At 36.2% G+C, this 13423-nt stretch overlaps 1 protein-coding gene across 1 annotated transcript in view; it reads left to right on the top strand.

Annotated features, from left to right (window-relative positions):
• JMJD4 (jumonji domain containing 4) overlaps positions 1-13423 on the top strand; it is a 193931-nt gene that overhangs the window by 167235 nt on the left and 13273 nt on the right. Inside the window, exon 6 of the mRNA XM_090380301.1 lies at positions 4824-5066. Within this exon, the coding sequence (XP_090236427.1) occupies positions 4824-5066 (243 nt within the window). The remainder of the gene's footprint in view (positions 1-4823; positions 5067-13423) is intronic.

Here is a 13423-nt window from a genome sequence, read left to right as displayed (position 1 = left end):
TTGTTAACAACCCTGCCAACCTTTGTATCATCTGCAAACTTGGACATTGAACCTGATATACCTTCATCAGTATCATTGATAAATATACAAAACACCAATGGGCCCAACACCGAACCCTGGAGAACTCCACTAATAACATTTGACCATGAAGAGCAGTGTCCATTGATTACCTCTCTCTCTCTGTCGTCTCCTACTTAACCTTCCCTTTATCCATTGTAGCAACTTCCCCTTAATGGCATACCTCTCCAATTTGTACAGCAGTTCCATGTGCAACAGTATCAAAAGCTTTCCTGAAATCCAAGTATATGATATCAAAATTATTTTTGGTATTCATTTCCTTTGTGACCACATCACAGTATCTAGTCAAATTGGTCACATGTATATGTGCATTTATTATGCAATTTGAAATAATAACATTATTCAAAGGGGAAATTAATTTTAATTATTAATAAACATTGTGTAATTTACAATATGCTTTTCATTTTTTTCAGTATACATAATGTTCTTACATTATACAGGGTGTCTCAAAAATATTGGTACAAACGTTTAGGGGAGGTAGGTAACATCTAAAGGAATATGAATTGCAAGGAACCCATAATCGAAAAAGTCACCGTAAGTTGGTACACGGTGCTGTTAATCAGTTCACGAGAGGGAACATTTCTGGTTTACTCATTCAAGCAGTAGTCGCCGCACGAAGAACATGCATCAATATACGAACTGTGAGCTGGCAGACATGCACCTAGTGTATATGGATTAGCAGAGGGCAATGGACGAGCCGCTCAACGAATTTATGGAGAACGTTCCCCAGACAGGCATGTACCGGACCACCATTTTTTTGCACGTGTGCATCAAAATTTGTGCGATTATGGGTCATTTAGAGGTAACAGGAGTAGTGCAGGCAGACCACGTTTGACGTGAACTCCCGCCATGGAAGAAAGTGTGTTGAATGCCATCCAGAATAATCCTACTACCAGCAAACGTGCCATTGCCTCTGCCTTAGGAGTGTCTCATTGCAGTGTACAGCGTGTCTGGCCCGACGATCCCTTTCATCTCCAAAGGGTTCACTTACTGCTCCCCCAAGATCATCCTGCACGTGTGGCTTTTGCGCAGTGGTTTCTCCAAGAAAGTGTTCAAGACTTTGATTTTCCAGCCTATGTTTTGTTCACGGATGAGGCTTATTTCACTCAGGAAGGCTTATTCAATCAACATAATGCTCATATGTGGGCTGACGACAACCCACACGGTGTGCACCCCCATGTGGCACAACATCACTTCCCAATAAATGTGTGGGCAGGTATGGTTGGTGACTGCTTAGTTGGCCCATACCTGTTACCATCCCGCATGAACTCTGCTAAATATTGGATCTTTCTTGAACAAGTTCTACCAGGGTTACTTGACGATGTTCCAGCAAATGTGAGACGCAACATTTGGTTTCAACATGACGGGGTGCCTGCCCATTATGGAAGGTGTGTTCGTGACCATTTGAACAGGCGTTTTGGGCGCCAATGGATTGGCCGTGGTGGACCCGTTGCCTGGCCCCCACGCTCATCTGATTTATCGAGCCTTGATTGATTTCTTTCTGTGGGGACCCCTCAAATCTATTGTGTGTGAATCGCCTTTGGAGACGGAAATGGATCTTGTGGTGAGACTCGTCTGCGCTGCTGCTACTGTCAAAGAGACTGCATGTGTGTTCGACCGTGTCAGCCAAACCATGCTGCGTCGGTGTCATGCATGCATCGTGTATCATGGTGGAACCTTCGATCATCTGTCGTAACGTCATGAAATGCATCCATCTCGTACTCCATTGTTAATATTATGTCAAATAAATATTTGCCACTAGTTACACTCTTGTGTCATTTCTGCTTCTTGTGCCTCTGCTACTACTTTCCCGTGACGTTTCCAGTTATGGGTTCCTATGCGATTCACATTCCTTTAGATGTTATCTACTTCCCCTAAACGTTTGTACCAATATTTTTGAGACACCCTGTACAGAACTCTTAAAGGAATAAAATACAAAAGTGGCAAAAAATGTATTAAAATAAAATTATAAAATATTTTTTCCTTTGCTCTGTATTTTTTTAATTTCTGTTTTGTGAAAACCATCAATAATCATATATCATTACTGGATCCAGTAATGATGGATCCAGTAATAGTCATCCATCATTACTGAATCCCACCTTCCTTAAAAGCAGTGCTTCATTATACTTACACTGTCTAGTCAAAATATTATAATCACCCTCTTGCTTTCATAATCGGCTTTATCTCCCTACCTGGTGACACATGTCGAGTTAAGAACTGGTAAACATGCTAGACTTCGCATTCTAGCACGTTTACCATAGAATCAGCTAGACTGGGAAACTTCGTATGGTATGCAGTCCGTGCGAAGTACTTGATTGACATGCGCAAGGGATGTGATCTGATAGACTTCAAAAAAGGGATGATTGTCTGGTACCAGTTGAAGGATGACAGTATTGTAGGAACTGTGAATGCTGTTAGCCATTGTAGTTAAGATGTTCCAAGAGTGGATGGGGAGTGGACAGAGCAGCATTAGTCACCTGGCCAATGGTGCCTACACCTCATCAATAATTATAGCGAATGTAGGCTAGTACTGCCTTGTGCAAACCAGTAAATGGAAATTGATAGAACAGCTGACCATGGACTCTAAGCAGGGGATGACAGTGTTTCCAAAACCATGATCCAACAAAAACCCTCCTCCATATGGGGATCCAGAGTAGGCACCTGGTTGGGGTACCCTTTCTTGTGGCCACACATCACCAACAAGCCTAAAGTTTGCATCTGAACAACATCATTGGGCCATTGATGACTAGAAAAAAAAAAGTTCTTTTTTCTGATAAATCACATTTCCTGCCTTGCTATGGATGGTAAATGGGGGGGGGGGTACAATGACAAACTGCAGAGAGCAATCATTCCAGTGTCCTTGTCCAACAGAAACAGGCAGATGGCAAGTGTTTTGGTATGGGGGATGTTTTCCTGGAAATGTCTTAGAGCTCTCATTTCCCCTAGATCTTACTCTGATTGCTATGAACTATCCATTCTGGCTGATCAGGTACATCATTTCACATGTGACTGTCTTCCTGGTTGGCATAGGTGTGCCCTGCCAGTATTGTTTGAGAGTGGTTTGTTGAACATGAAAGTGACTTTCAGGTGCTACCTTGGCTGCTGAATTCAGCATTTGGATCCTCCTCCATGGACTATTGCAATTCCAATTCTACAGGACTCAATCCTGTTGATGTGGTACAGCACAACTGCAATGTGCAGGGCCTTATAGATTCCATACCTGCCCATGTGGTGGTACTAATGGCAGGAGGAAGAAATACCTCTTGCTGTAATATTTAGTGGACTGGTTTAGTGAACCTTTCACCTTGTTCACCACTAACAGCACTCAAGTTAGTAAGGAAAAAATTCAGATGTAAATGTGAAAAGTGTATTTTAAGAGACATCCACCTAAAATTTTCTGGTTACATAACAGTTTTTCTACCAATTATTTATAGTTTTTTTTTTTTCCATTTTTATTAATTAAAAGCCGATGAATAGGGCTTGGCACACGTTATGGCCATGATTCTATGAAATCAGATGTAAAGTTATACAAATCAGGAATCAACAACAGTAGTTTGTATATTTAAACAAACAGATATTTTTATCTGTTTGTTTAAATATTTCCTTTAGAAATTCAATGTAAATCTTTGAGAAAGTACAGGAAAAAATTTTTATGGATTGAAGTTGGAAGGAAACTTTTTTGGAAAAAGTAGGATTAAAAAACAATAAATAGAGACATGCACTTATTCACTTGGGACTACAAAGGGTAAACTTTCCTGCAAACAGAGTGCAAATTAATTAACCAGTTTTACTTGCATGTTTTTGTTTTACTTTGTCTGTGTCATAAATGTCTAGGTACTACTGCTGTTTATACTACAATCAGATGACCAAAAAAGTTTGTGCAGTTTTCTTCGAGGTTAAAAAATTTGAAAAACCTTAAATTGAAATACTGAAAAAATTTTGTGGACACCATTGTAGATGGTTATTATCATTTGACATAGTTCAAAAGTACAAGTGAGATAAAGTCAGTTGATGCCTAGCGAGCAAGAATTGCTATTCAGTAAAACAGTGAAGAGCGATGATTGGCTACTCCAGTTGCAGTTATTTGAGCAAGTTTATAAACTTGGTACAAAAGCTACAAAAACAAGCCATAAGACATGCACAGCATTTGGAGAAGATATTGCAAATGAATTCATAGTCTAAAAATAGTTGAGAAAATTTAATCAGGTGATGGATGGCTGACTGCCATTGATTAAAACAGGTGGAAAGCTGCCATTGAATCGGATTCAAGCCAAACTTGACAGGTGCTTATAGAAACTTCAGTATTTGCAATGAAACCATTCTTTTGCATTTTGAGCAAATGGGATCCACATAAACTCACAGCTGACAACAAACTCCATATGCTATCAATTTGCTTTACTCTGTTTTCATATCACGACAACAAGCCATATTTCAACCAGTTGCTGTGTGCCATGAAAAGGCTTGTGTTAGCAATACCAGCACATTGTTGGTTATCATCTTGTAAACCTGTGCCATACACAGGAAACCCTCACTTCACAAACAGATTTTGTTGTGTATCTGGTGGAATATTGTTTATTACAAACTTCTACCCTTTGGCTTAAATGATTACAGAGGAAATTACAGTGTTTTTGTTAATTTTTTTTAAGCATGTTTTAATTCTATCCTAAAAATCTACATGAATTGTTTTGGTCACCTGATACAATCATTGCATTTTTTGTTTAATAGTATCTGAAATTTTCTTGTAGATAATCCTAAAAGCACATCATGGAATGGATTACAGAGAACTATTTCACCTTTTACAGTATGCTGCTGACCAAGCACTGGAACACGTGAAAAATTCTAAGAATTCTGAGTGCTGTGACATTTCTTTATCTATCTGGCATTCAATATATGATTTATTTCAAATAAATGAAGTATCAAAATGCATTATTAAAGATTTACATCTGTTATGTGATCTTGAAGAATATATTGCTATTTTGCAAAGGAAAGTAACTTCTGTTTTAGATAATTATATATCATTAAAGTAGCATATTTAAAAATGACTTATTTAAGCTTTGACTTAGTTATCAAAGATTCCATTGTTTATTCATAATTGTTGTAAAGATGCCTAACCATTTTTATGTTATAAGGGACATGCTCTTTTTCCTACATTTTTTATTATTACAATAATCATTTAATTGTTTAAACTGCTTTCCAGAAAACATGAAGTTTTGGCTTGTGCTGCCTCCGTAAAGGAAATCAATTTTAATAGCTCAAAATATTTAGGGCAGTGGCCTCATGTTATGAGGCCACTGCCATCAAAACCATCAAAACAACACAAGACTGTGAATCACTAGAAAATGGACTAGACACTATCACCCAATGGATTACAAACAATGGCCTAACACTAAACTTAAATTCTGCACCATCTCTGTTGCAGACTATCACAAAAAACAAGATTAATTATCCCTATAAAACTAATAACCATGAGCTATTGAGAATACAAGAGGTTTCAGATTTGGGAGTATGGTTTTCTGACAAGGGAAACATGCTTCCCTTCAACACACAAAGCCTAAAGGATTTAGAGGCAAAGGCCTCTAAATCCTTTAGACTGCTTAAAAGAATCTGCTTCGATTTTACCAACATACAGCTCATAAAAACAGTTTGCATAATGATAATCAACCCAATTCTAGAATATTCCTCACACCAAAATTCTTAAAAAACAACTGGAACGTATTCAGAAATCCATAGTCAGATTCCTAGTGTACAAATCCAGGTTGGAAATGAACACAAAATCCTGTGATGAATGGTGCATTCACTTTGGGATGGTACCACTCTACCAAAGAAGGGCTGAGGCAGACTGCAAATTCCTAATGCATCTCGTGGTTGGAATGTTGGATGCTCCCGAGCTGCTCTACTTCATCAATTTCAGTTGTCCTCCATGAGCATTGAGAAGACACAATATGTTGGCACAAAAGCCATTCAGAACTGATCAACTTAGATTTAATTACTTCAACAGAACTGCAAAATTGCTAAATGAATCCAACATTGATATTCTAGATGAAGACATCAATATCAAAAAAGAGTTTCAAAGGTTTTATAATCAAGTAACTAGAAAATGAAAATAAACGATTAACTTAATAATAAGAATAACATAGTAAAAAAAGGTATATTTTAGCTATAAATTTTTCAGTAAACAAAGATAATAAATAACAAATATAATAATAAGAAATAATTAAAATAAAAGCAAAAAAAAAAAAAAACTGGATAACTATAAGAATAATAACACAAATCAATCAATGTAACTACTCATTGTGAATAAACAAGAAAAGATAACAACAAAAATGCTTAGAAATACAAATTTCTCTGTCACCCCAGCTTTGCTCAAACACAAATCGCTTGTATAGTAAGATATTCATTGTATATGTTGTAAATTGACCTTGTATATTTGACATTGTATATTAAGATCTGACATTGTATACTGACTGTAAATAGAAATATTACTGTATTGCTACTGTCCTATCCCTCCTCTGTAAGGCTTTGGCTGTTCTGGAGTAATAACAAAAAAAAAAAAAAAAAAAAAGATCTACAAAGCATAATTGTACAAGTAGGGCATAGCCTCGGTGCAATCCCCCCTCCTGTTAGTAGCAAATCCAAATTTGTTACCAACAAAAGGGGAGGGGATTGCACGATTATATCATTGTTTATTTTAAACTTTCTAGGATAAAGTTTTCTTAATGAAGCAAAATTACCAAGTATTTGGAAACCCATAAAAAAATCAAGAAAGCATTTGTTTTGCAATTTATCACTGCATGTAATTCATCTCTTGGAATCAGCCATCTTGGTTTACAGGGTTAAAGTAAAAGTTGACCAGTTCTAGTTTCTTGTCTTTACCTATGCTAAATATATATTTCTTGTTTTTCTACCATTTTTTCCCTTTTTTTTTTATATTAATTACTGATGCGTCATAAAAGCAAAAGAATAGTGAACTATTTACAGTTACCTTGAATAGCTGACACCTTAATAATGGCCAAACTTAATTTCCCCAGTCAAGAGTTTTGTAATATGTTTAACTCTGTATAGCAGGTATATTTAGCTACACTAATACAGTCGAAACTCTTTATATTTTTAATGTCCTAACATTAAAATTTTATAATAAAAAATTATAATGCCCTATGTTGTTGGTCCAGGCCAATTTCTCATTAACCTAATGAGAAATTGGCCCTCTATAACAACCATAAATTTCTACCTCTTAATCTGAATTTTTACTTATTTTATTACAATATTCACATTTGAAAATGACAGAACACTTCAAATATATTTAAATAATTGACGAGCTTGCTGCAAGACCTGGTGTGAGATCTTTTCTTGCAGTGTGTTAATGAAATGAACATTGGCTATAAGTTATTTCATTAGTTAGAGTGTATGGCTCCAAGAAAGCAGATAGCCTTGCCAGTCACAGATAAAATTAGGATTTTTGAAGCTGTTGATAATGTGCATTCTAAGACAGACATCACAAAACAGTTCAGCATTCCTAAGAACACTGTGTTCACTATTCTGAAATATTGGAAAAAGATTGAAAGTTTAGAGAAATCTGCTGCACCATCATTAGCCATTCCACAAGTATGTGGAATGGCTAATGATGATGTGGAATGGCTAATGATGATGCATGCAAAAAACTTTCCCGTAGATGGTAATCTTTTAAAAGCTAAGGCTGAATCGTTTGCACATCAAATGAATAGTGAAGAATTTTAAAAGTTTACATGGATGGTTCCAAAAATTTAAACTCATCATGGCATGTCTTTCAAAAAAGTGTGTGGCATAAGTGCAGCCATGGACATTGATGCTATAAAGGAATGGAAGGAAAATTGTTTAAAAAATATTTTGCTGACAAGTGACCACAATGACATCTTCAATGCTGATGAAACTGGACTCTTTTTTAAATTGCTACTGGATAAAACACTTACATTTAAAGGCGAGAAATGTAGTGGTGGAAAAAAGGCCAAACAACTGATTACTGTTCACCTAGCAACAAAAATGTCTGGCAGAGAAGCTTTCTCTTTTAATTATTGGGAAAACCCAGAAGCATCGATGCTTTAAAGGCTTGAAGACATTACCAACTATGTACCGAGCAAACCAAAAGACATGGATGACACCACAAATCTATGAAGGATGGATCAAAGACTTAGATCGCAGAATGGGTGAGAAGAATAGAAAAATTTTGCTGTTTGTGGATAATTGCACATCTCGTGTAAACACTCTACGTGCAATCACTGTTGAGTGCGTACCACCTAATATGACGTCAATTTTTCATCCACTTGATCAAGTTGTAATCCATTGTTTTCAGAAACACTACCAAAGAATGCTATTAAACAAAATTGTGCTGTCTTGAAAGCAAAATTCAATGCAAAATCAACATTCTCCAAGCAATGTATTTATGTGTTTCAGCATGGGATGAAGTTGATCACCAACTGCTTCAAACATGCTGGATTTACCACCTTGAATGATGCAATGTGTAAAGTTTCTTATGCTTCTTACTTTATTAATTGCAAAGAACAGTCTGATAATAGGGAAGAAATGGCAAGAAATATTTGAGCATGTGCGTCATAACCTAAACTTCAAAGGTTACACAGAAGTGGATGTGGACATTGCATGTTTCAGGATATGCACAAATGAAGGGAAACTCATTGCAGATGCAATGGAATCTTCTAAAATTTGTAGTGATGAAGATGATGAACCTACTGTGGTTGAACAAGAAGTTTCAGTGAAAGATGCTTATCAAGGATTCAAACTTGTATGTTGATTTTTTTTTTTTTTTTTTTTCCAAGTGCAGCCTAACTGAAAATGAAATAACTGCTATCACACACCTTCATAATTGTCTTTTAATACATGCTCTACCATTGAAACAGTGTATTTTGACAGATTATTTTAAAGTAAGAAAAAATTCTCTTGTTAGGTCTTAATAAGTATGTAGTCTATGTAGTGAAATTTACAATTTACTTGTAACCTTACTGCACTCTACAATTAATGCAAAATTTAGAATCATAATTTTCTTGTTTAATACTGTAGCACATATAAATAAGATTATATATTGTATTTGTAGAATTACAAGGTAAGGTAAGATCTTATCTTGATTGTCCTTCTTGAAATATTCTCCCTTGAACTTTACATACTTTTGCCACCATCATATACACACATTAAGTTCTTCTTGCAAGCTATTTTTTGAAAGACTGAAGTGCTTCTGTTGTGGCTCTGCAAGCATTGTTGTCGGATGCGAAATGCTCACATTTCAGAGCTTTCTTCAGACATGGAAACAGGAAGAAATCACATGGGGTTAAATTTGGTGAATAAGAGGGATGTGGCACAACCTTGGCACCTATTGGCAGTGATCACTGCCTGCCCAATATTAGCTATATGGGGACTGGCATTGTCTTGACAGTTAAACCACTGGGAAGTTCTTGACGTTTCTCATGAATTGTGCGATGAAGTTTGACTCCAAGAACCTCAGAATGTTTTCTGAGGTTCTTGGAGAAGAATTCATAGTTGTTCAACGAGGCACAAAATGTGTAACAAGAATGCCTTTTATGTCAAAACACACAACCATTTGTTGCCATTTGAAAGAGAAGTTCGAAATTTCTTAGGTCTTGGTGAATCAGAATGCATCCACTCACTCGACTGTTGTTTTGTCTCTGGATCATAGTGAAAAATCCAAGTTTCATCACAAGCCACTATTCGATTTCAGGAATTTTGACCCTGTGATTCAAGATGATCAATCATATCTTTGCACAAGTCTACTCTTTGCTCTTTTTGTTCTGGAGTTAAAATGTGTAGAATCCGGCAAGCGCAGATTTGCAACATTTTCAGGTGATCTTTCACAATAATGTGAGCAGCACTACCATGTGAAATGGACATTCTAACAGCTAATTCACGAAGTGTAATTTAGCTGTTAGAATGTCCATTCTAACAGCTAAATTACACTTCGTGAATTAGCTGTTAGATGCATGTAAGCCCCTCTGACGCAATAATGAATGTCCATTCTAACATGGGTCATCTGCAACAGACTTGTGGCCTTCACTGAATCACTTGTTCCATTTAAATATGGCTATCCTACCAAGACATTCATTGCCATATGCTTCATTTTTCTCTTTCTGTTTCCGATGCATGTAAGCCCCGTCTGACGCAATAATGAATCACATATCGCTGTCCAGTCTGTATATCCAACATGTTACTTGTTTCAAAACAACTCAGTGACATGTTGCTAAAAAAACTCTTCATGCAACACTAGCTGTCAGGTATTGGCATATGCACCCAGAGTCTGCTCAGTAGCAATTAGGGAGAGCGCCATTAGTAGCAGTTATGGAAAGTTCATGTGGTAAACATAAAATCTTGCACCAGCCCGCAAATTAAATGATCACCCCTCATATATTAAATGTTCAAGCTTTTACTTGTTTTGTTGCTGGTTTTATGAACAATCAATATTACGACCATTTTTCTCATTCCCCTAGGGTATCGTTTATATAGATCTTTGATGACTATATAAAGAACTTAAGAAATAGTCTCAGTCTCTCTCTCTCTCTCTGAAACACAGAAAGAGAGAGAGAATTTGGTCTGTCTGTCGGTACAGTGAAGCCCATGTTTGTGCAATTATAGTTAATTTCTTTTGTTGGTACTATAGAAATTATTCATAAAAATAACAGCGAAATGTTATTTTAATAAAAAAAATAATGTCTAATAAACGTTATTTTAAACGTAAAAAATAACGTCAGTTTTATCTCTTTTTTATGCTACCAATGAAACTAACATTTACATGACAACACAATAAAAGACATTTGCTGATGTTTATAAACATTAACATATTTGTTTATACTGCAGTCACAGCATGGATTTGTTAAGGGTAGGCCAATCTGATTGGATACTATGAGGCAGTGATAAAGGAACTGGATTAAAAAGTAATTTTGATATCATACTTGGATTTTAGAAAGGCATTTGATACTGTTACACATAAAAGGCTTCTGTACAAACTGGAGCAATGTTGCATTATGGACAAATCACTGCTATGGTAAAGGGATGACTGAGTGAAAGCAGACAGAGTAGTTATCAATGGACATTACTCTTCATGGCCTAATGTTATTAGTGGAGTCTCCCAGGGTTCAGTGATGGGCTTATTGTTGTTTTCAATATGATACTGATGAAGGTATTTCAGGCTTAATGTCTAAGTTTGTAGATGGTAGATGACTTTCATCAACCGGTGAAATACCACCACTTTGCTTATTGGAGGCTTGAAGTGGTGAAACCCATGTTTAGTCTCTAGAGCAAAGTTTCCGGCACCCCCCTCCCCCCATACTTCTCCTTCAACCCATTCACGGTACTAAGTACTATAGGTTTTGATACCTTTCGTGTTTGGGGTTTTCATAAAAAAAAAAAAAAAAAAAAAAAATAGTACAAAAGTTGGCAGAGTGGTATTAACCACTCTGCCAACTTTTGTACAGTAATCAAGGTAATCTTTTGCAACAAGATCTAGCAAAATCAAGCTGATGGGCTGAGAAATGGCAGTTGTGTTGAAAGCAATACTGCAGTATAACTTTCAGCACTGTTATGCATGAGCACTGCTGTACAAATTTTGGCAGTGTGCCTTTGTGGATGAGTTATTGCTATGGATGAAAGGATGGTTGATTATCAGAAGACAAAGGGTGATGGTTATAAATGGGTGCTGTTTTTTTTGTGGAGTCCATTAAAGTTCATTGCTGGACTCGATACTGTTTTCAAATTTATATATTAACAATATTGACGATTGTCATTTAGGTGTGACAATTTGTTGTATTTCAGTCCCCATGACAATTTGGTGTATGATATTTCACTGTGTGATGTATGACATTTCACTGTTTGTGACAGTTTGGTGAATAACAATTTGATCAAAGACAATTAGGCTATGACAATTTCTTGAAAGACAGTTATGGGTTTTAGCAATTTGGTGAAAGATAATTTCTGGATATGACAGTTTGTTGTATCACATACAGACTAGAAATTATTAAGAAAATAAATGAATTAAAATGTTTGGGAAACCAAGAAAAATTTTGTTCACTGAGAAAGGATGAATGCAGAAATTTAGAAAATAATAGAAAAAAAGGAAAGGAATATTTTTAAGTCAATTTATTTTGTATTCATCCTGATCCTGCTCATAAACAGGTTGTAAAATGAGTGTGTGCCTATTATGTTCAGCATGGTGTTCATTCATTATCATAAAATTGTTACAATATGGACAGACATTCATGCTGAACATTATAGGCACATACTTAACCAAGCCATGCTGCTATTTAAGGACCATTCAATGGTATCTGTGGACCAGGTATTGTTGGTTTTGGTGGCCTTTCTTTGGGGACCCCAGATTTCTATTGGTTTGATTTTAATGAAATTTGGCTGGGCTTTACAAAAATTTTTAAAAAGAGATAAATGTAAGATCCCACAAAAATCCATCAATTGGAAGTTGTGTAATGTGTGGACTTCCATTTGACACACCTTGACCAATTCACTACCTTGGCTGTCTAATTTTTGTGGCATCGCGAGTTTCAAGTTCAAAAATGTTAATTTATAATGCAATAACGCAAATTTTAAAACAATTTACAAAGCAGCCACGTAGCCTCATCTTGGAAAGATCAAGTCTTGACCTTATAATGTCCACTGATCTTCCTGATATGAGTTACCACCAGGAGTCCCATGCCACCACTAGGAGGTGGCATGGGTGGTAACTTCTATCTTCTAGAGGGGCTTCTATAAGCAATGAGTCTTACTTGCCTTCTAAAGACTGCTCACATAATTATTGAAATATGTGAAAAGCCTCCTTTCTGTGAACATGATCCAGAGCGTCTCATTCTCAAGTTCCAATAGCCAACTCCAAAATTGATTGTAAATCAACATATAAGTTGCATTTTAACATAACATGCTCTACTCTTTCGTCCTCTCCACAAGTACAGACAGCCTGATCCTTCAAACCAAGTTTGAAATAATGAGACAGACCATGGCCTGAGATCAAAAAAGGTTGCATTTAACCCAAATTGTGACCATTGTCTCTTTCAAGTATAAATTATTTCCACATTTGGGAAAAACAAAAGTTTGTCTCCCCTTTTCAGTTTCCTGCCATTTAGTTTGCCACATTTCTTTTAATACATCACAGTGCCTTTTCTTTTCATTCTTAATGTCTGCCCATGAATAAACCTTATCTTCTGGACATAATGTTAGGCCTAAAATAGTTGACTTTATATTCCTCTTGGTATAATGCAATAGTCCAGAACTACAGGAGCTTAGATCTTGTGAGCATGGGCTTGGCATACCCAGGATCCTGAGCTGGATATCATCATTCTTCTCTTTC

The sequence above is a fragment of the Mastigoproctus giganteus genome, chromosome 8 (assembly GCF_048544385.1).
Source record: "Mastigoproctus giganteus isolate SK-2022 chromosome 8, ASM4854438v1, whole genome shotgun sequence".
NCBI lineage: Eukaryota > Metazoa > Arthropoda > Arachnida > Uropygi > Thelyphonidae > Mastigoproctus > Mastigoproctus giganteus.
The sequence above is the reverse complement of the archived record's forward strand: the minus strand, read 5'-3'. Positions and strand labels throughout refer to the sequence as shown.